The 23,919-nt window shown below is 45.6% G+C and overlaps 1 protein-coding gene across 1 annotated transcript in view; it reads left to right on the top strand.

Annotated features, from left to right (window-relative positions):
* Positions 1-23,919, top strand: part of cwc27 (CWC27 spliceosome associated cyclophilin) — a 199,290-nt gene that overhangs the window by 120,802 nt on the left and 54,569 nt on the right. The window contains exon 11 of the mRNA XM_033029888.1: positions 11,090-11,187. Coding sequence (XP_032885779.1) covers positions 11,090-11,187 — 98 coding nt within the window. The remainder of the gene's footprint in view (positions 1-11,089; positions 11,188-23,919) is intronic.

Genomic DNA, 23,919 nt, shown 5'->3' with positions numbered 1-23,919 from the left:
ACCCCATAGTAATGAAGTGCTTTGAAGGCCTGGTTAAACCTCACAATACTGCCAGCCTCCCCTCATTGTTAGACCCCCTCCAGTTCGCCTATTGCCCCAACCGTTCTATAGAAGATGCCATTTCTACTACTCTGCACACAGTACTCACTCATCTGGAAAACAAAAACACCTATGCCAGAATCCTGTACATTGACTTCAGCTCAGCTTTTAATACCATCATCCCACAGAGACTTGTGGAGAAACTAACCCTGCTGGGCCTCAACACCACCCTGTGTCACTGGATCTTGGACTTTCTGACATAGAGACCGCAGTCAGTCCGTGTTGGCAAGAACGCCTCAGGCTCGATCACGCTGAGCACCGGCTCCCCTCAAGGCTGTGTGCTCAGCCCGCTGTTGTTCACACTGCTCACACATGACTGTGCTGCCAGATTCAGGACAACAGGATTATTAAATTCGCAGTGGTGGGACTCATCAGTGGAGAGGATGAAACAATGTGCAGGGAGGAAGTGAAACAACTAGTGTTCTGGTGCGGCAACAACAACAACTTAGAATTAAACGTCGACAAAACCAAGGAGATGATTGTCGACTTCAGGAGGTCGCAGCCCAAACACACACCCCTCAACATCAGTGGCACCACGGTGGAGGGAGTGGAAAACATAAAGTTCCTCGGAGTGCAAAACACAGACAGTCTCACCTGGTCCAGGAACAACACTGGGATTGTCAAACGGGCCCATCAGCGACTGCACTACCTGAGGAAACTCAAACAGGCCTCACTCCCCACCAACATCCTCAGGACTTTTTACAGGGGCACGGTGGAGTCTGTACTCACGTACTGCATTAACATGTAGTACTCCAACTGCAACTGCTCAGACAGGAAGTCTCTGCAGAGGGTAGTGCGGGGAACAGAGAGGATCATTGGCGTCTCCCTACCCTCGGTACAAGAACTGTTCCAGAGCCGCTGCCTGAAAAAAGCACTGAGCATAGCAAAAGACAGACTGCACCCCCTCCACACAATCTGGATCTCCTGCATCTCAGGCAAGAGATACCGTAGCATCAAAACCCAGACAACCAGACTGCTAAACAGCTTCCTTCCACAGGCTGTGAGGCTGCTAAACAGTCACTCCACCTGATTCTGCTGCTTTTTTGCACTGACAATTTAATAACAGCTCTGGCACTGGCCACTTAAATCAGCTGCCCTGGACAATCTATGACTGTTTTTAATGTTGCTGTTTTTTACCTGCACTTTTTAACTATTCGTATTGTTTTTATCAGGGACTGGATTGTTTTTGTTTTTTTTATTTATGTGTGAAATGTTTAAGTTTTATGTGCGATGCTCTGGTATTCCCTGGGAAACGTCTTCTCATTTTGCACTGTAGAACTGTTGCTTTGCAAGATGACAATAAAGGTTGATTGATTCCTGTAAGGACTCCATCCTGTTCTGCTTCCTGTAAGGACTCCATCCCCTACTCCCAATTCCTCCGTCTACGCCGCATCTGCTCCACGGATGAGGCATTCCACACCAGGACATCTGAAATGTCCTCATTATTCAGGGAACGGGGGTTCCCCTCCTCCACCATAGATGAGGCTCGCACCAGGGTCTCTTCCATACCCCGCAACACTGCTCTCTCTCCCCATCCCCCGCAACACTGCTCTCTCTCCCCATCCCCCCACTCGCAACAAGGGCAGGGTCCCCCTAGTCCTCACCTTTCACCCCACCAGCCGTCACATACAAAAAGTAATCCTCCGTCAGTTTCGCCACCTCCAACGTGACCCCACCACTCGCCACATCTTCCCATCTCCCCTCATATCTGCCTTCTGCAAAGACCGCTCCCTCCATAACTCCCTTGTCAATTCTTCCCTTCCCTCTCGTACACCCCCTCCCCAGGCACTTTCCCTTGCAACCGCAAGAGATGCAACACTTGTCCCTTTACCTCCCCCCTCGACTCCGTTCAAGGACCCAAGCAGTCGTTCCAGGTGCGACAGAGGTTTACCTGCATCTCCTCCAACCTCATCTATTGCATCCGCTGCTCTAGATGTCAGCAGATCTATATCGGTGAGACCAAGCGGAGGTTGGGCGATCGTTTCGCCGAACACCTCCGCTCGGTCCGCAATAACCAAGCTGACCTCCCGGTGGCTCAGCACTTCAACTCCCCCTCCCACTCCGTCTCCGACCTCTCTGTCCTGGGTCTCCTCCATGGCCACAGCGAGCAGCACTGGAAATTGGAGGAACAGCACCTCATATTCCGCTTGGGGAGACTGCATCCTGGGGGCATGAACATCGAATTCTCCCAGTTTTGTTAGTCCTTGCCGTCTCCTCCCCTTCCTCAGTCCCCCTGCTGTCTCCTCCCATCCCCCAGCCTTCGGGCTCCTCCTCCTTTTTCCTTTCTTGTCCCCGCCCCCCCCCACCCACCCCTGATCAGTCTGAAGAAGGGTTTCGGCCCGAAACGTTGCCTATTTCCTTCGCTCCATAGATGCTGCTGCACCCGCTGAGTTTCTCCAGCTTTTTTGTGTACCTTTGATTGATTGATTAATTGATTGATTTGATTGATTGATTGATTGAAGATGCCAGTGTGGGCTTCAATCATTCTTTCAGTGTGTTCCAGAAATCTTCCAATGTATCTGCCGCCAGATTGTGGAGTTAAGATGCACAGTAAATGAAGTTAAAAACCTAGCTTTTAGCACAATACAGCCAATGGATTTTTGGAATGAAATATTTTTGACTAGAAACTGGCTGTCTATGTCATACATTGTCATGCATATGTCATACAGATGAAGCATGATATTAGGTAGTGTATACAATATAACACTTTGTTGCAAATTCTAAAGCAGGAGTGGATACAAATGAACAATACTAAAGCAATAGATAGACACAAAGTTGGAGTAACTCAGCAGGACAGGCAACATCTCTGGAGAGAAGAAATAGGTGATGTTTCGGGTCGAGACCCTTCTTCAGGCCGACCCGAAACATCACCCATTCCTTCTCTCCACAGATGCTGCCTGACCCGCTGAGTTACTCCAGCTTTTTGTGTCTATCTTCAGTTTAAACCAGCATCTGCAGTTCCTTCCTACACAATACTAAAACAGTAGTTGGGAAACAAAATGAGAGGAGCTAGAAATAGTTGTAAATTAATTTCTCTATAGTTTCCTTCCCTCCTCTAATCTTTCTGAATTTGATACGAAAATCTATAGACCTTCAATCCATTCATGCAAAATTTCCAGTTATACCTTGAATTCTCGCACCAAAGACTCTTAAAATAAATTATTTTACTTGGAAAGCATGGATATCCTTTTCAGTTTGAAGAGAGAAGAAGAAGGGTCTCGACCTGAAACGTCACCCATTCCTTCTCTCCAGAGAAGATAAGTTAGCCAAGAATATAAAGGACGATAGTAAAAGCTTATTTATGTATGTGAAGAGGAAAAAAATAGTTAAGACCAAAGTTGGACCCTTGAAGACTGAAAAAAGGTGAATTTATTATGGGGAACAAGAAAATGGCAGATGAGTTGAACAGGTACTTCGGATCCGTCTTCACTAAGGCGGACATAAACAATCTCCCTGATGTACTAGTGGCCAGAGGATCTGGGGTGACAGAGGAACTGTAGGAAATCCACATTAGGCAGGAAATGGTGTTGGGTAGACTGATTGGACTGAAGGCTGATAAATCCCCAGGGCCTGATGGTCTACATCCCAGGGTACTTAAGGAAGTGGCTCTAGAAATCGTGGATGCATTGGTGATCATTTTCCAATGTTCTATAGATTCAGGATCAGTTCCTGTGGATTGGAGAGTAGCTAATGTTATCCAACTTTTTAAGAAAGGCGGGAGCGAGAAAACAGGGAATTATAGACCAGTTTGCCTGACATCAGTGGTGGGGGAAGATGCTAGAGTCAATCATAAAAGATGAAATAGCGGTAACAGAACCGGTCCGAGTCAGCATGGATTTACGAAGGGGAAATCATGCTTGATTAATCTGGAATTTTTTGAGGATGTAACTGGGAAAATGGACAAGGGAGAGCCAGTGGATGTAGTGTACCTGGACTTTCAGAAAGCAGTTGATAAGGTCCCACATAGGAGATTAATGGGCAAAATTAGGGCATATGGTATTGGGGGTAGAGTGCTGACATGGATAGAAAATGTTGGCAGACAGGAAACAAAGAGTAGGGATTAACGGGTCCCTTTCAGAATGGCAGGGAGTGACTAGTGGGGTACCGCAAGGCTCGGTGCTGGGACCGCAGCTATTTGCAATATACATCAATGATTTAGGTGAAGGGATTCAAAGTAACATTAGCAAATTTGTACTGTGAGGAGGATGCTATGAGAATGCAGAGTGACTTGGACAGGTTGGGTGAGTGGGCAGATGCATGACAGATGCTGTTTAATGTGGATAAATGTGAGGTTATCCACGTTGGTAGCAAAAACAGAAAGTAGGTTATTATCTAAATGGTGCAAAGTTGGGAAAACGGGAAGTACAACGGGATCTGGGGTCTTTGTCCATCAGTCAATGAACATAAGCATGCAGGTACAGCAGTCAGAGAAGAAAGCGAATGGCATGTTGGCCTTCATAACAAGAGGAGTTGAGTATAGGAGCAAAGAGGTCCTTCTGCAGTTATATATGGCAATAATGAGACCACACCTGGAGTATTGTGTGCAGTTTTTGTCCCCTAATTTGAGGAAGGACATTATTGCTATTGATGTGCAGCGCAGGTTCACAAGGTTTATTCCCAGGATGGCGGCATTGTCTTATGCTGAGAGAATGGAGTGGCTGGGCTTGTATACTCTGGAGTTTAGAAGGATGAGGGGGAATCTTATTGAAACATATAAGATTGTTAAGGGTTTGGACACGCTAGAGGCAGGAAACATGTTCCCGATGTTGGGGGTCCAGACCCAGGGTCCACTGTTTAAGAATAAGGAGTAAGCCATTTAGAATGGAGATGAGGAAACACTTTTTCGCACACATAGATTTGTGAGTCTGTGGAATTCTCTGTCTCAGCGGGCGGTGGAGGCTGGTTCTCTGGATACTTTCTAGAGAGAGCTAGATAGGGGTCTTAAAGGTAGCGGAGTCAGGGGATATGGGGAGAAGGCAGGAACGGGGTACTGATTGGGGATGATCAGCCATGATCACATTGAATGGTGGCTCGAAGGGTCGAATATTTTACTCCTCCACCTACTGTCTATTGTCTATTGAGATGCTGCCTCTCCCGCTGAGTTACTCCGGCATATTGTGTCTATCTTCGAAGTCAATTATCTGAGATCAAAAGTTGCAGAGTTAGACAATGGTAATACTTTTGATATATGTGATTAAATGCAAAACTTGAAATATTCTAACTTAACTCATTCACTTTGATAAGTGTATTTCAAATAGGATGTTATATTTTGCAAGTAATTGTGTGAAGTAGTCTTTACATAAATAATTCATTACTGTTGCAACATCATAGAAAAATTCAATAAATGAGGGTGAAAACTATATTGCTGCCCAGAATATTAGCTAGACTTTCTGTACTAATCTTCACCACAGGAGATTTTTTGAAATGAGAGAGAGTGGAATGTTCCCCATACAGAGAGGATCACTTGCACATTCATGGCATATTTGTACATACAACATTTAGACTCAACAAGAATTAATTTATATGCTTGAAGCGTTTTATATAATTTTAACATTAGAGTCAGCACTGTGGCCACAGTTAACAGCTCTTCATGAAGAGGCACACAAGTTTTGAGATACTTTGCAGGGACTATGTTCTGTATCTCATTTGTGATATCAAAATGCCTCACTTATGCATCTAAATTACTGTACCATTACCCAAGTGGAAGGTAGCAGCAGTTTTTAGATTTATGGTCTAATGTTCTACTTACTTCTATAGCTCTGAATTGTATCATAATTTGAGAGCACCATGGGATTATTTTGCACATCGGCCAAGTTTCCAGCACTCTTTATAGGACAGGAAAAGAGCTGACCCAACGCAATTTAAATTGCCTTATAATGCATCCCAAACCACTCTTCTGCACATGCACTAAAGTGGTAAGGTGTTAGCTTTGGCTCAGTGGTAGCACCTTCAAAAAAATGTGATCATTCAAGCCCACTCCAGAGAATTAAGCACATATTGTAGACTGACATTTCCACGAAGTATTGACAGAATGCTACACAGCCAAAAGTGCAATATTTCAGATAAAAAATGTTAAACCTCGGTCCTTCCTATTCTCTTGGGTCCTATGATATTATTCAAAGAAGATTATTCATAAAAGAACCTATGATATTATTCAAAGAAGAGATAGATAGTTTAGAGATGCAGCATAGAAATAGGCCCTTCTATCCACTGAGTCCACGCCAACCATTCATGCCATGTCTATGTTATCCTAGTTTCTCATGCACTTCCTACACACTTGAGGCAATTAACCTACAAACCCAGATGTTTTGGAGATGTGAGAGGGATCTGGAAAACCCGGGAGAACATGCAAACTCCACATGGAACGAAAATAATTTTTTTTTTAAAACAAGAGGTTAGAGCCATAAGCCTTTCGGCCCAACTTGCCCAAGCCGACCAAGATGCCCCAACTACACTAAGATGAGATGGAAAAGATTTAGTCAAAGCATTGGAAACAAGCCCTTCGGCCAGACTTGCCCACACTGACCAAGATGCCCCAACTACACTAATCCCACCTGCCTGCATTTAGCCCATATCCCTGTCAACCTTTCCTATCCACGTACCTATCCAAATGTCTTTTAAATGCTGTCATAATACCTGAATCAAGCACTTCCTCTAGCAGCACGTTCCATATACCCACCACCTTCTGGGTGGAAAAAGTTGCCCCTGAGGTTCCTATTAAATGGGCAGGTACATGGATAGAAAAAAAGTTTAGAAGGATATGGGCCAAACACAGGCAAGTGGGACTGGTGTAGATGGGCCATCTTGGTCAGTGTGGGCAAGTCTGGCCGAACGGCTTGTTTCCAATGCTTTGACTAAATCTTTTCCATCTCATCTTAAATCTATGCTCTCTGGTTCTTGATTCCCCTACTCTTGGTAAAAGACATTGTGCATTCACCTTATCTATTCCCCTCATGATCTTATACACCTCAGTAAGACCATCCCTCAGCCTCCTGCGCTCCAAGGAGCTGCATTTTGAAATCTCCATTTGCTGTTGATCAGCAGGTTATTTAATCATTTTTCACATTATTCTTTGTGGAGCCTTGCTTGCATGTAACCTAGCTGCCGCGTTTGCCAATGTTACACTTCCTCTTTTCAAAACTATTATTCATGAATCGTGCGATAAATTGGATTATGCTAATATGAAAGATAATTCAAGGCTTCTTCAGAAATTCACTACTTCATCTTCAAAGAGAGCATTTCTCCACAACACTGAAATGCATATAATATTATTCTCGGGTTGTAGCTAATGCCACACTTAGAAAACTGTATACAGATATAGTAGCAATGGTGGCAGTGCAAAGCTGATTGACCAAGTTAATTTCTGCGATGAGAGTGTTGTCTTGTCAAGATAGTCTGGACAATTTGGATCTGAATTCCTTGGGAGTTTAAAAGAATGAGAGGTTATCTTATTCAAACATATCTTGACAAATTAAGCATGATACTTTCAATGGTGGGAGAGTTACAAGCAAGGGTACATAGCTACAAAATAAGGAGCCTGATATTTTAAAATGGGTGCATAAAACAGGCTTGTACGGTCCTTGAAAGTTGTGGAATTCTGTTTTTCAAGGCCTTGAAATTATGATAAAAGTATTAATTCATGCAGAGTAATGTGGCGTTTTTTCATCGTTTATAATGCGTATTTTTATTAAAAAGTCAGGAAACATTGTTATATATTTTTGCTAACAATGTTCCCTGTAGGAGGGGAGGAGCACTTGGGCCCAGCCGAGTCCAACCACGTGCTGTCTGCATCGTGGAGGTTGTGGGCCTGGTGCCTGGAATTCTGGTGAGGTGATGGCTCTGGCCCGCTGGTGGAGAGGCGAGAGTCGGCGGAGGTGGAGGCCTGTGGGAGGCTGGGTAGAGATACGGCAGCAGCATCAGAGACAGTGAAAGTCAGCGACACTGGTGGTGGCCACGCCCGGGGAGGTGGTACGAGGCGGCAGTTTTGGTGGTCCGGGCCTGGATTTGGCCGGGTAGGCAGTGAAGGTTGGAGTGGCAATGAATGTTGTTGCTGCTCCTCGTGGTGGCCATCTCGGCCTCGTGATGGTCGGGCAGGCGGTGGCACGGTCCAGCGGTGGAGCTCCGGGCCTGCTGGCGGTCGAGTCGAGGTTTGTCGGTGGAGGGACCAGTCTGGAGTGGGTGGGTGTGTGTGAATAGGTGGGTGTGTGAGAGTGGGTGGGTGGGTAAGTGTGTGAATGAGGGTGGGTGGGTGAGTGGGTGGGTGGGCGAGTGAGTGGGTGGGCGGGTGAGTGAGTGGGTGAGTGAGTGAGTGGGTGAGTGTGAGTGGGTGGGTGGGTTGGGTGAGTGGGTGGGTGGGGTGAGTGGGTGGGTGGGTTGGTGGGCGAGTGGGTGGGTGGGTTGGTGGGCGAGTGTGTGTGTGGGTGAGTGAGTGAGTGAGTGGGTGTGGGTGAGTGTGAAGGCCCAGAGCTGCGGGAGAGTCAGGGTGTTGTTGGTGTCGGGCCGCCATCTCTGTAAAAATACATGATTACCGCCTTTTTCTTTACTTGCTTGATAATTATATTGCATGATAATTAGTGAGTGCAACTGTGCAATATTTTGTCATATTATTAAATTATTATATGCAAAACCAGAAATGACGCCCTGTTTGACAGCTCCGGCACCTAAAAAATTAGCACTGCAACACTGCACACAGACTCCCTATGTATCATACTATAATGAAGATTAAAATCTAAGCTTCAAGCTCATGTAGGTGGTTCCAATAAATAGGGGGTGTGGTTTCAACTGTCAGGAGTTTTCCGGGGCAAGTCTGTGTAGCTAGGTAGAACCATGTGGCTAGCGTCACCATGATCACCAAGTCCAACAGCATGCGCAGATCTGCCAGTGAAAAGACTGTTGAGCTGAAAAAAGTGCCCCAAAACATAGAAGACAAACTCACTAAAATAAAGAACTTCTAAACAAGAAGAGCTTGAAAAATGAAATACATTTATTGGCCAAGTATGTACACATACAAGGAATTTGCCTTGGTGCTCCGCTCACAAGTAACAACACGACATACAGTAACAATTAAGAATGACACATAAAACATTAAACATTAATAATAAAACATTATAGTTTAAGCATGTGAATGAAATAAAATACCAGAGCAAAAGGAGGCTACAGAACAGCTGTACTCAATAGCTCTACAGGCTATTGAGTAGAGCTACTGCTCGTGGAAAAAAAGCTGTTTTTATGTCTGGCTGTGGCGGCTTTGACAGTCCGGAGTCACCTTCCAGAGGGAAGTGCTTCAAAGAGTTGTGGCCAGGGTGAGAGGGGTCAGAGATGATCTTACCCGCTCGCTTCCTGGCCCTTGCAGTGTACAGTTTGTCAATGGGGGAAAGGTTGCAGCCAACAACCTTCTCAGCTGATCGAACGATTCGCTGCAGCCTCCGGATGTCGCGCTTGGTGACTGAGCCAAACCAGAACATGATGGATATGGAGAAGGTGAGGGCGGACTACGATGGACCATCATTGCCTGTGGCAGATTGTGTTTCCTCAGCTGCTACAGGAAGTACATCCTCTGGTGGGCATTTTTGACTGTGGAGTCGATGGTGCCCCCCCATTTCAGGTCCTTGGAGATGATGGTTCCAAGGAACTTAAAAGACTCCACATATGTGACTGTGTTGTTGATGGTGAGTGGGGGGAGCTCCAGGTTGTTACGAAGGCACCAGGACGCCAGCTGTGTCACTTCTTGTCCGTAGGCAGATTCTTCCCCATCCTGGATCAGTCCAATCAGGGTTGTGTCGTCCACAAACTTGAACAGAAGTCTGTGGAGGTGCAGTCGTCAGTGTAGAGAGAGTAAAGGAGAGTATGAAGCCTTTCGGTGCTCCTATGCTGAGGATCTGCGAGTCCGTGATGTGCTTTACCAGCCGCACATGCTGTTTCCTGTCTGTCAGAAGTTGGTGATCCACTGACAGAGGGGTTCAGGCACAGTCAACTTGGAGAGTTTGGAGTGTAGTAGCTCTGGCACAATGGTGTTGAATGCAGAGCTAAAATCAACAAACAAATTCCTTGCATAGGTCCCCTGGCGATCCAGGTGCTGGAGGATAAAGTGCAGGCCTAGGTTGACTGCGTCATCCACTGATTTATAGGTCCGGTATGCAAACTGCAGAGTGTCCAGGAGGGGGTTTGTGATATTTTTCAGCTGGGCCAGCACTAGTCTTTCAAGGGTCTTCATGACTACAGAGGTCAGTGCGACAGGCCTGTAGTCATTAAGACCAATAATCCTTGTCTTTTTGGGTACAGGGACAATAGTGGAGACTTTGAAGCAGGCAGGGACAGTACAGGTTTGCAGGGACTGGTTGAAAAGCAGTTTTCCATCATCATGGTTTCAGATTGAACAACTAAGAAATGAGAAAATGGACCATCAGTACTCTATTGAAGTACAAATATAGATAAGTTAACCATTTTGTGTGTAATTATTATGTAGTTTAGTGTCATTCTGTGCAACATGGACTAATGGATTGACTGATCACCTTCTCAGATAATTTGGGTGGTAGTGATTACTATTGTGTAAAGACAGAAGATATGATTACTATTGTGTAAAGACAGAAGATATGAACATTGAGTGCATGAATGTGAAAGAATGTACAATGCCGTCGACAACAAGTTAAAGGATGGATGATGATTAAAGAAAGAAACTGGTACGAAGAAGTAGTGGAATATGAAAATAGAGACCTTGAAGTGATGCAAAAGTATAAAACAGGAACAATCTAAGGATTACAGTTCAAAAACAAAATATTTTAATAAAATAATTATTTAGGTACTTGGTTTCATCTGAAAATATCTGGATACTGCTTGAATTTATAGTAATAAATAAAGGCACATGTTTCTAATAGCGACATTATTTTTGTTTATAGTCCTGGACTTCTAAGCAGCTGTATGGAACTCATTCTTCTGGATGATTTTATTGCTGAGAAAATGATATGCTTATGTAAATATTGTTTTCATACAGCGAAGAGCTACGCAAGGAAGCACGTCAGTTAAAACGGGAACTTTTGGCAGCAAAATTGAAAAAGACAGACGTTCTTAAAGAAGAAACTGAATCAAAAGGTAAAAATTTAAAATATATTTACAATGTTTTTATAATGTTTAAGGAAGAACTGCAGATGCTGGAATAATCGAAGGTAGGCAAAATGCTGGAGAAACTAAGCGGTTGAGGCAGCATCTATGGAGAGAAGGAATAGGCGACGTTTCGGGTCGAGATGTTTTTGTCTGTCTACCTTAGGTTTTTATAATGGATAGTTCAGAAGTAGGTAAACAAAAATGATATGGAGCAAAAGATAAACTGGTGGAGGAACTCAGCAGGTCAACGGCATTTGTGCAGACAAAGGGATGGTGGTGTTTTAGGTTAAGATCCTACATCAGAACTGAGAATGGAGTGTGGAGACGCGACTCACTGTTGCAGCGGCGCGACTCACTGTTGCAGCGGCCCCTACAGCCTGTCCGTCTTTTTTTTTTTGTCTAGTTAAATGTAGTTGTTCGTGTTTTTTAATACTGTTTTTAACTGTGTATATGTGGGGGGCGGGGGGGGAGGGGGAAACTTTAAAAAATCTCTTCCCTGCATGGGAGGCCCAACCTTTTTCCTGTCGGGTCTCCGTTGTCGCTGGGGCCTAGCACCGTGGAGCGGCCTCCAGCCGGAACGACCTGGGGCCTCCAGTCGCGGAGCCTGCGGACTTACCATCGTGGGGCTGGCCGGTCTTGGAGCGTGGGGAGCGGTGGTGGCTCGCTGCTGCGGCCCGACTCCTGAGCTCGGAGGCTCCAGCTGAAGACCGGTGGACTGGGACATCAGGAGCTCGCGGGTCCGGGTGGGAGACCGCTTTTCGGAGCTCCCGCAACGCAACTTCTCCCGCCCATGTCGCGGGGTTGGAATGACCCGGAGCGGGGCTGTACATCGCCCGGCGCGGCTTTAATGGCCGGGGCATTCCAGCGCCTGCCGGGGGCTCCAACTTTGTGACTTTTGGGCCTGGAACGGGGCCGTACATCGCCCGGCGCGGCCGTAAATGGCCGTGGGACTTCCCATCGCCCGCCCGGGGCTTCGACATCAGGAGAGAAAAGACTTTGCCTTCCATCACAGTGAGGAGGAGATTCACTGTGATGGATGTTTGTGCAAATTGAATTGTTTGTATCTCTTGTAGGAATTGTCTTTGGTTGTATGGCTGTGGAAACGGAGTTTAGTTTGAGCCTCACTGAGGTTCAAATGACATGTAATAAATATTGTATTTAGATGACCATTATAAAGAGATGAGTTGGAGGGGCGAGTCTGTGTCTGGCAGGAATAACTGAAATCGGGTGAAGACGATAGGCAGACATAGCCAGAGAGGGACGAGGTGGAATGAAGTTAGAAGATGGGGCTAAAGGGTGATAAGTTGAGAGAGAGAGAGAGAGAGAGAGAGAGAGAGAGAGAGAGAGAGAGAGAAGGAAAAGGAGCCGGAATGGAGGTGGAGACTGGTTGGAAGGTGATAAATGAAAACAAGACAAGATGTAGAATCTGATAAGTAAGGAAAGTGATGAGTGGAACCAGGTAAGCATGGGATGATGCTAATTGGTGGGAGGAATAAGAGAACAAGAAGGTATAGTGGGTGGGTGACAGGCAGATGGAACCAGGCGGGGAATGAAATTGACTGAAGGGTGGGGGTAACCAGAAGGAGTGTGTATGGAACAAAGGGATTGTGGTTTACCTGAAGTTGAAAATTTCAATGTCCATACATTAGGGCTGTAGAACACTCAGGCGGAATACGAGGTGCTGTTTAATGTGAGTTTGGTTTCACCCGGGCAGTGGAGAAAGCAGAGGACCAACAGGTCGCTGTAGGAATGGGAACGAGAGTTCAAAAGACATACCGCTTGTCAGGTAAACCATTTTGGACGGAGTATGGGTGTTCCACAAAACCGTCGTTCAATGTGATCATGGCTGATCATCCCCAATCAGTACCCCGTTCCTGCCTTCTCCCCATATCCCCTGACTCCGCTATCTTTAAGAGCCCTATATAGCTCTCTCTTGAAAGTATCCAGAGAACCGGTCTCCGCCGCCCTCTGAGGCAGAGAATTCCACAGACTCACAACTCTCTGTGAGAAAAAGTGTTTCCTCGTCTCCGTTCTAAATGGCTTACCCCTTATTCTTAAACTGTGGCCCCTGGTTCTGGACTCCCCCAACATCGGGAACATGTTTCCTGCCTCTAGCGTGTCCAAACCCTTAACAATCTTATATGTTTCAATAAGATTGCCTCTCATCCTTCTAAACTTCAGAGTGTACAAGCTCAGCCGCTCCATTCTCTCAGCATATGACAGTCCCTCCATCCCGGGAATTAACCTTGTCAACCTACGCTGCACTCCCTCAATAGCAAGAATGCCCTTCCTCAAATGGAGGAAATGACAGTGAGAACTCCATCAACCACAGCAGAGGGGAAATCATGTTTCTTGGAGATGGAGGACATTCCAGATGTCCTGGTGCCGAAAGCCTCATCTTGGGAACAGATGCAGTAGAGACAGTGAAATTGAGAAAGAGGGTTGGAATTCTTACAAGGAGGTGCTGTAATCAAGGTACTAGCTGGGAGATGCAGGTAAAATGAGTTTCTCCAGCAGTTTTTTTTCCCTTCAGATTCCAGCATCAAGGTTCTCTTGGGTCTCCAAATAATTTGGCACCTGTAACTCAGTTGGGTTAGCTACTACACTTAAACAGGCCTGGTGCCCCTCACCATGTTCCTGTCAGAGAGTTGAAATCTAACAAATAAATTAAGCAAATTGGAAACTGTCCAACAATAATTCATTCCATTCACAGGCCATCCTGCCCTTAATTTTGCAGTTATTTATCGGCATTGTCTGTAATTTAGTCTTTGATTTTGTCATGATGCGCCCTTCTTATTTGGTGCTGACTGTTCTCTCTAGCTTATTGACTCTAGAGGAAGAGGGGGTGAGGGGGGGGGGAGGGGGGAGGGGGAGGGGAGGTGTATTCAGTAGAACACTGCTGCTGGATCCGAAGTTGGCCGTGCCGCTGACGGTAAAGTCTGTGAAAGCGGCCCCATTAGAGACTGTGAGGCCTCGCATCCTCGGCGCTTTTGACACGCCGGCTCTGTCACGCTGGCTGTTCCCCCGCTTGAGGGGGTGGGGGTGGAGGATTTCATATAAAAATGTGTACATAAAAACGTCCAAATGGTTTGAAGAGTGCATGAGTGAATGTAAAAGTGAATTAGCTAGCGAAATGGAAGAAATCGCGGAGTTTCAGCGTGTGGGTTTGGGGGACCAAGGAATCAAAGGCAGGCAGACAGACAGACAGACAGACAGACAGACAGACAGACAGACAGACAGACAGACAGACAGACAGACAGACAGACACAGTTTTAATAGTATACTAGACCAAGTGCAGACCCGTTGGGCCTGTTTCCCCAACGGCGTTTGCGGGGGGGGGGGTGGGGGGGTTGAGAAGAGGGGAGAGGAGGAGGAGGAAACGGGATAGATTTGGGAGGGAAAGGAGAGCGGGGTAGGGGGTGAGAGATGTCAGGGAGGGGGGATGGGGAAGATGAGGAGGAGGGAGAGGGGTGGGGGAGAGAGGGGAAAGAGTGGGGAGGGAGAGTGGAGGGGAAGGGGGAGAGAAGTGGAAGAGTGGGGAGGGAGGGAGGGGTAGGGAGAGTGATGTACCTGCCTTCTCTCCATACCCCTTGATCCCTTTAGCCAACGCAGCCGTTCCCTACTCGTAGCCCCCACTGGGGGGGGCGGCATCACACACACTAACCACCCCCACACACAGAGTTGGAAAAGTGTATAAACACCGTTCCCTACCTGTAGCCCCCAGCGGAGACGTGGTCGTCGAAGTCGGGTCCCGGCCGTCTTAAAATAGCGTATCTTGAAGTCGTCGAAGTCGGGTCCGTCTCGGCAACGTGGGGGGGGGGAGGGGGTGGCGGGGCGGCATCACACACACGAAGCATCCCCACACACAGAGCCTTAAAAGTGTAATGCCCCAACGCAGCCGTTGCCTACCCGCAGCCCCCACGGGAGACGTGGTCCTCGAAGTAGAGCCGTTCCCGAAAGGCCGTTTTTAAATGGCGTCGCTTGAGGTTGTGCTGCGGGCGCCAGCAGCCGTTATGGTCGCTGGCCAGCAGGAGGCGACAAAATGAGTGAGTGGGGCGGGGGGGGGGGGGGGGGGGGGGGGGGGTGGGGGTGAAGGTTTTAATGAAAAAAATGGACATAAACATAACGAGATGTAATGAGGAGTGGATAGCTGGAAGGGAAAGTGAAATGTCTACCGAAATGGCTGCTTGTATGGGTGAGAAGCCAGTTTTTATTTGAAAAACTGTGGGGGGGGGGGGGGGGGGGGGAGGAGGCATTGCACTTTTGCGTTGGGGTGCAGGCTCGAAGGGCCGAATGGCCTACTCCTGCACCTATTTTTCTATGTTTCAAACCGCGAGCAACCATGTCCATCAGGCATTGAAAAGCCTGAGCGGTGTTTTTAAGTCCAAAAGGCATCTGCAGCCACTCAAACTGGCCAAACGGAGTAATGATAGCAGTCTTGGGCACATCATCGGGGTGGATGGGTATCTGATGGTAGCCACGCACCAGATCGACCTTTGAAAATATGGTAGCGCCATCCAAATGAGCCGTGAAATCCTGGATATGCTGGACCGGGTAGTGATCAGCGGTTGTGACGGTATTCAGGTGGCGATAATCCCCACATGGCCGCCATCCCTCAGATGACTTAGGAACCGTATGAAGTGGGGAAGCCCAAGGGCTGTCGGAACACCGCACAATCCCCATGTCCTCCATCTGTTGGAACCCCTCTTGCGCTAACTTGTCGGGCGGGAGGCAGCGTGCCCTAGCATGCAGTGGAGGGCCAGTGGTGAGGCTGTGATGCACCACCCCATGCTTAGGAGCAGCCGAATGGAATCGCGGGATCAGGATCTCCGGGAACTCCGCCAGGATCGGGGCATAGGCGCGAGCCGCGCGATCATGGCGGCTGAGCCCGAAAGTGTGCAGCAGCAACGCCTTCAGGGCTTCGTACTTGCCAACGGCAGGCGGATTCTGCAGGAACGGCAGCAACTGCGATGCCGTCTCCTGGGTGAGAGCGCCCAACACTTTTAAGTGGTGAAAGTTCTGACATTCCAGGAATCAGCCTGGTGAACCTTCTCTGTACTCCCTCTCTATGGCAACGATGTCTTTGAGCATTGGGCATTGTGACATCACACGATGGAACGTTCACCATTGGCTGGGGCTCCTGCATAGGCATATGTAAATGGATCTATTCCGATTGGACATATGTGAAGATTGGGCATTGTGACATCACACGATGGAACGTTCAGCAGGGGCTGGGGCTGAAGCTGATTCTATGGGTGTGAAGCCAGTTTAGTTTTGAAATATTGGGGGGGGGGGGGGGGGGGGGGGGTTAGGATTTGATTAAAAACGTGCACTTAAACACGTCGAAATGTAATGAGGAACGGATACTTAGAAAGAAAGGTGAAATCTCTACCAAAATGGAAAAGATGTCGGCGATTCAGCGTTTCCCCTTATCCTTAAACTTTGACCCCTTGTTCTGGTCTTCCCCAACACCCGGAACAATCTTCCTGCATCTAGCCTGTCCAACCCCTTAAGAATTTTAAACGTTTCTATAAGATACCCCCTCAATCTTCTAAAATCTAGTGAGTACAAGGCGAGTCTATCCAGTCTTTCTTCATATGAAAGTTCTGACATTGCAGGAATCAGTCTGGTGAACCTTCTCTGTACTCCCTCTCTATGGCAACAATGTATTTGAGCATTGGGCATTGTGACATCACACGATGGAACGTTCACCATGGGCTTGGGCTCCTGCATAGGCATATGTAAATGAATCCATTCCGATTGGACATCTGTGAGCATTGGGCATTGTGACATCACACGATGGAACGTTCAGCAGGGGCTGGGGCTGAAGCTGAATCTATGAGTGAGAAGCCAGTTTAGTTTTGAAATATTTGGGGGGGTGGGGGGGGGGGGAAGGATTTGATTAAAAACGTGTACTTAAACACGACGGAATGTAATGAGGAGCGGATACTTAGAAAGAAAAGTGAAATCTCTACCGAAATGGAAAAGATGTCGGCGATTCTGCGTCCGGTTTCAGAGTTGCAGGGAATCAATGGAAGAAATGTGGCCGGAAGCCAGGCCGGAAGCCGTACATGTAAATGGATCCATTCCGATTGGAACGTCTGCGAGCGTCGGGCATCGCGATTGGACGTCTGCGAGCATCGGGCATTGTGACATTGCACGGCGGGAACGAATCGAAAGGCAGGCAGGCAGCCGGACGGATGTCGGACGGATGGGGCGAGAGTTTTATAGAATAACTAGACCAAGTGCAGACCCGTTGGGTCTGTTTCCCCAACGGCGTTTTGCGGGGGGGGGGGGGAGGGGGGGCTGCGGCATCAAACTCATATTAACCAACCCCCAAACACACAGGTGGGGGGGATGTGAAGAGGGGAGGGAGGGGAGAGGAGGTGGAGGAAATGGGACAGATTTGGGAGGGAAAGGAGAGCGGGGTAGGGGGTGAGAGAGGGGGATGGGGAGAGAGATGTGGGGGAGGAGGGAGGGAGGGGGAGAGGGGTGGGGGAGAGAGGGAAAAGAGTGGGGAGGGAGAGTGGAGGGGGAAGGGGCAGAGGTGGAAGAGTGGGGAGGGAGGTGGAGAGGGGTAGGGGGAGTGATGGAAGAGGGACAGAGGGGTAGGAGGAAGGGGATGGCGTAGAGAGGGAAGGGGGTGGGGGAGAGAGTGATGGGTGGGAGAGGGGTGCGGAGAGGGAAACATAGAACCATTGAAATTAAGTGTGGTCCTCGAAGTAGAGCCGTTCCCGAAAGGCCGTTTTTAAATGGTGTCGCGTGAGGTTGTGCTGCGGGCGCCAGCAGCCGTTATGGTCGCTGGCCAGCAGGAGGCGACAAAATGAGTGGGGGGGGGAGGAGAAGGTTTTAATGAAAAAAATGGACATAAACATAACGAAATGTAATGAGGAGTGGATAGCTGGAAGGGAAAGTGAAATGTCTGCCGAAATGGCTGCTTGTATGGGTGAGAAGCCAGTTTTTATTTGAAAAACTGGGGGGGGGGGGGGGAGGAGGCATTACACTTTTGCGTTGGGGCATTACACTTTTAAGTGGTGAAAGTTCTGACATAACAGGAATCAGTCTGGTGAACCTTCTCTGTACTCCCTCTCTATGGCAACGATGTCTTTGAGCATTGTGACATCACACGATGGAACGTTCACCATTGGCTGGGGCTCCTGCATAGGCATATGTAAATGGATCCATTCCGATTGGACATATGTGAAAATTGGGCATTGTGACATCACACGATGGAACGTTCAGCAGGGGCTGGGGCTGGTGAAGGTTCTGTGGGTGAGAAGCCAGTTTAGTCTTGAAATTTTGGGGGGGGGGGGGGGGGGGGTTAGGATTTGATTAAAAACGTACACTTAAACACGTCGAAATGTAATGAGGAACGGATACTTAGAAAGAAAAGTGAAATCTCTACCAAAATGGAAAAGATGTCGGCGATTCAGCGTTCCCCCTTATCCTTAAACTTTGACCCCTTGTTCTGGTCTTCCCCAACATCAGGAACAATCTTCCTGCATCTAGCCTGTCCAACCCCTTAAGAATTTTAAACGTTTCTATAAGATACCCCCTCAATCTTCTAAAATCTAGTGAGTACAAGGCGAGTCTATCCAGTCTTTCTTCATATGAAAGTTCTGACATTCCAGGAATCTGTCTGGTGAACCTTCTCTGTACTCCCTCTCTATGGCAACAATGTCTTTGAGCATTGGGCATTGTGACATCACACGATGGAACGTTCACCATGGGCTTGGGCTCCTGCACAGGCATATGTAAATGAATCCATTCCGATTGGACATCTGTGAGCATTGGGCATTGTGACATCACACGATGGAACGTTCAGCAGGGGCTGGGGCTGAAGCTGAATCTATGAGTGAGAAGCCAGTTTAGTTTTGAAATATTTGGGGGGGGGGGGGGGGGGGGAAGGATTTGATTAAAAACGTGTACTTAAACACGACGGAATGTAATGAGGAGCGGATACTTAGAAAGAAAAGTGAAATCTCTACTGAAATGGAAAAGATGTCGGCGATTCTGCGTCCGGTTTCGGAGTTGCAGGGAATCAATGGAAGAAATGTGGCCGGAAGCCAGGCCGGAAGCCGTACATGTAAATGGATCCATTCCGATTGGACGTCCGCGAGCGTCGGGCATCGCGATTGGACGTCCGCGAGCATCGGGCATTGTGACATCGCACGGCGGGAACGAATCGAAAGGCAGGCAGGCAGCCGGACGGATGTCGGACGGATGGGGCGAGAGTTTTATAGAATAACTAGACCAAGTGAAATCTCTACCGAAATGGAAAAGACGTCGGCGATTCTGCGTCCGGTTTCGGAGTTGCAGGGAATCAAAGGAAGAAATGCGGCCGGAAGCCGTACATGTAAATGGATCCGTTCCGATTGGACGTCTGCGAGCGTCGGGCATCGCGATTGGACGTCTGCGAGCATCGGGCATTGTGACATCGCACGGCGGGAACGAATCGAAAGGCAGGAAGGGATCCGGGCGCCAGCCGGTCGGATGGGGCGAGAGTTTTAATAATATAATAGATAGATAGATAGATAGATAGATAGATAGATAGATAGATAGATAGATAGATAGATAGATAGATAGATAGATTATTAAGGATGATATTACGGGGTACTTAGAAGTTCTTTTAGGAAGGATATGAGGATAAATTTCTGTAGTCAGAGCGTTGTGAACTGTGGAATTCTTTGCCACAAAGGCTGTGGAAGCAATGTCAGATTAGTAAATTTGCAGATGATACAAAAGTGGATGGTTTTGAAGATAGTGAAGATGGTTGACTCTCCTAGTGGCAGCATGCTGTGAGGTTGTAACTTTGTTTGCTCCCTTAACTTTTAACTTCTTGCTTACCACTCTTTCAATGTTACTTGTTATTACTTGATTTCAAGACACGGTCTAACCTTTTTAAAAAAGATTTGATAAAAAGCTTCTCCAAGGAAGGAGCATGGGGAAGGCGCAGCTTCTGACTGGTGTCTTAGAAGGAATATTGAAAATGAATGGAGACATGAACACAGAATTCTGCAGTTTGGAAGAAATGATGAAAGGAATTTCGAACAAATTGAAGGACAAGACAAGCTGATTATGTTACGATGAATCTCGTGAACAGAAGGGACAAACTGATAACTTGCGAACCTTGGGTCAGGAAAGAGAGTTGAAGATTGAAATACTGGAACGGAAAATGAACGAAAATACTCGGGCACTCGAGCAATACGACTAAAAATATAGATCTGGAAAACAGAAGCCGTCGACTGAATCTGCGAATTGTTGGTTTGCCTGAAGGTCAAGAAGGGGATAATGTTATAAAATATGCCTCTAAAATGATAAAGGAGACTTTCAACATCGAGCACTATGAAAATCTTCCAATTTTGGATAATGCACACAGAATCGGGAAGAAACCTGGTCTCCAAGATAAACCGAGACATTTGATCATTCGGTTTTACCTTCTGCAGATGAAGGAGAATATCCTCCGAGCAGCAAAAAAGTTGGGCATGGTTGAATATGAAGGATGCAAGTTTCGGTTTGTGCTTGATTACAGCCGTGAGCTTATGGGATTGAGAATGCCTTTCCATAATGTAATGTCTGAGTTGTTTAAGAAAAAGCTGCGCCCTGCCTTGCTCTATCCAGCTAGACTGCTTATACGACTCCTTAATGGTAACAACCAATTTTTTAACAATCCGCAAGAAGCTTCCAGCTTTCTGGAGGCTTATGGGGCTGAAGCCGCGACGGGGAGTTATTGATAGTCGACTAAGTTACAATTGGAGATTTATTGTTCCTATTTTGACAATATATCGTTCTATAAATGATTAAGAATTTAATTGGATGAGTTATTCTCTTAATTACTTTTTAGAATCTTAGTATGATGATATCAAACCATAACTTTTACGTTCTCTAAGTTACTGTTAATTTAATGTAATGGTATTATATATTAATTTTTAAGATCTTCTTTGTAAGCTCTTCTACTTTTAAAATGTCCATCGAAGGATTTTTTCTCCCGTCTTTAGACAAACAAAGTGAAGCAGTTCTTGTTTTTCATCGTTTGCACGTATTTTGACCTTGGATAAACAATATGAAGTAGTCTGAAGAAGGGTTTCGGTCCGAAACGTTGCCTATTTCGCTCCATAGATGCTGCTGCACCCACTGAGTTTCTCCAGCAATTTTGTGCACCTATGAAGTAGCTCTTGTTTTGCACAGTTAGCATGCACTTTTTAATCATAACATTAATTTGTTTTGGCTATTGAGTGGTAAATATGCCTTTTTATGTTGGGAGCTGTCATTAGGAGAGATGGGGGTAGGAGAGGGATTAGGTAGTGTACTGACTATCTACTGGTCAGTTTCGGGCTTTGCATGGGTGGGGTGGGGGGGGGAAGGGACTTTTGCTTTTAGTTTAGTTTTTCTATCTGGGCAGAATTTGAACTACAAAAATGTCTGAAATGTCGTCACTTCTGGTTCCGCCTTAGATTCTTCTCCTTCCAGTATTATGAACTGCTATGGCCTACGAAATTAACCCTTTACATTCCACATGATTTTTACAAACAATATGGATAAAGTTATTAACTTCCTTTCATGGAATGTGAATGGCCTGAACCATCCCATTAAATGAAGTTCTTCATAGACTAAATGCTCAGATTATCTTTGTTCAGGAAACGCATGTAAGGAAAGACGACAATCAGCGATTCTTTAAGTTTTGGAGAGGACAGCAGTTTCATTCAAATTCACAGGCAAAGGTTAACGGAGTCTCTATTTTTATTGACTCCTCAATTTTGTTTGTTCATTATGAAACAATTTCTGATCCATATGGTAGATTTTTGATGATCACTGGTGTTCTTCACAACCAAAAAGTTGTTATGGTGAATGTTTATGCACCTAATATTGATCACCCTGAGTTTTTTAAACAGTTAGTTGCATCCTTTCCTAATTTAAATGAACACCTTTTGATAATGGGTGGAGATTTTACCTGCTGTTTGAACCCCTCGATGGACAGATCTGCATCTGATCATGTGCTTCCAAATAAATCAGCTAGTTTTATCAATTCTTTTTTACTTGACTCTGGAATGTTAGAAGTCTGGAGATTCCTACACCCAAATGACAAAGAATTTTCTTTTTTCTCTCATGTATATCATAGTTACTCTAGGATTGACTACTTTATAATAGATTCTCGGCTAGTTTCATCAGTCATTGCTATTTCTGATCAGGCACCATTGAAACTATCAATTAAACTACCTGATTCCAAGTTTAGTGCTAAACAATGGCGATTTAATACTACTCTGCTTCAAGATCTAAATGTTGTTAATTTTATTAAAGATCAGATTGCTTTCTTCTTCTTAACAAACTCTACTGAAGAAATACCCAGTGGTGTAGTCTGGGATGCTTTTAAGGCATATATTCGTGGACAAATTATTTCATACTCCGCGGGATTTTTTAAAAAAAATTAAAAATGAAATACGTATATTGGCTGATGAGATTAAAGAAATTGATAAAAAATTATTCAAAAGCTCGTAGCCTAGAGCTCTATAAGAATAGAGTTGAACTTCAACTGTGACATGATTTGTTATTAGTATCACCGATTGAGAATCAGCTACTTAAAACCCAAAGTCAATTTTATATACATGGCGATAAATCTGGCAAATTGCTCGCCAGTTATTTGAAAGCTGTGTCAGCCAAACGTCAGATTATTAAAGTGAGTAAACGGGATGGTACATTGACAGTAGACCATGATGAAATTAATAAATCCTTTCAGGAATTTTATACCTCCCTATACCAATCAGAATTTCCTACTGATTCCAATATAATGCATGAGTTTTAAAAAAAACTGAACTTGCCAAATTTATCACATAATGAGTCTTGTTTGATGAACCCATCACGGAGGAGGAAATACAGAAAGCAATCCTTTCAATGAATTCTGGTAAAGCTCCCGGTTTAGATGGGTTTACCAGTGGAATTTTTAAAGTATTTTTCAAGTTTACTGTCTCCCTGGCTATGAAGGTATTTAAAGAAGCCTTTTTATTGAATATATTACCACAATCCTTTTATGAAGCATCTTTTTCTTTAATTCTTAAAGAAGATAAAGGCCCTACTGAAGTGACATCATATACACCTATATCACTTTTAAATGTAGATTCCAAAATTCTTTCAAAAATATTAGCTATAACTTTGGAAAATATTTCACCGCAAATTATTTCTGAAGATCAGACAGGTTTTATTAAAAATAGTTACATATTTTAACATTAGGAGATTAATGAATATTGTATACACAGCGTCAAATAAAACTCCAGAATGTGTCATTTCACTTGATGCTGAGAAGGCATTTGATAAGTAGTATGGGAATACTTATTCAATACACCTGAAAAATTTAAGATTGGTCCAAAATTTATCTCTTGGATCAAGCTGATATATCATATACCTCAGGCTTCTGTACTTACCAATAATCAGAGATCCCCTTTTTCCAGGCTCTTTTGAGGTACTAGACAGGGCTGTCCTTTAAGTCCTTTACTGTTTGATATCGCTTTGGAACCTCTGGCCTATTAAGGAATCCCCTAATATATTTGGTATTGTCCGTGAGAATAAGACACATAAGCTATCTCTTTATGCAGATGATCTGTTATTATTTATCCCTAATCCAGAGAAATATATTCCAACAACTACTTAATCAATTTAGTCGTTTTTAAACAATCTAATTTCGAATTATGGACAGTTTCCATTTAGATTGACTACCGAAAGTTTTAC

Source organism: Amblyraja radiata, chromosome 1 (assembly GCF_010909765.2).
Source record: "Amblyraja radiata isolate CabotCenter1 chromosome 1, sAmbRad1.1.pri, whole genome shotgun sequence".
NCBI classification, from domain to species: Eukaryota; Metazoa; Chordata; class Chondrichthyes; order Rajiformes; family Rajidae; genus Amblyraja; species Amblyraja radiata.
Note: the sequence above shows the minus strand (reverse complement) of the source record. Positions and strands in the feature narration are given on the sequence as shown.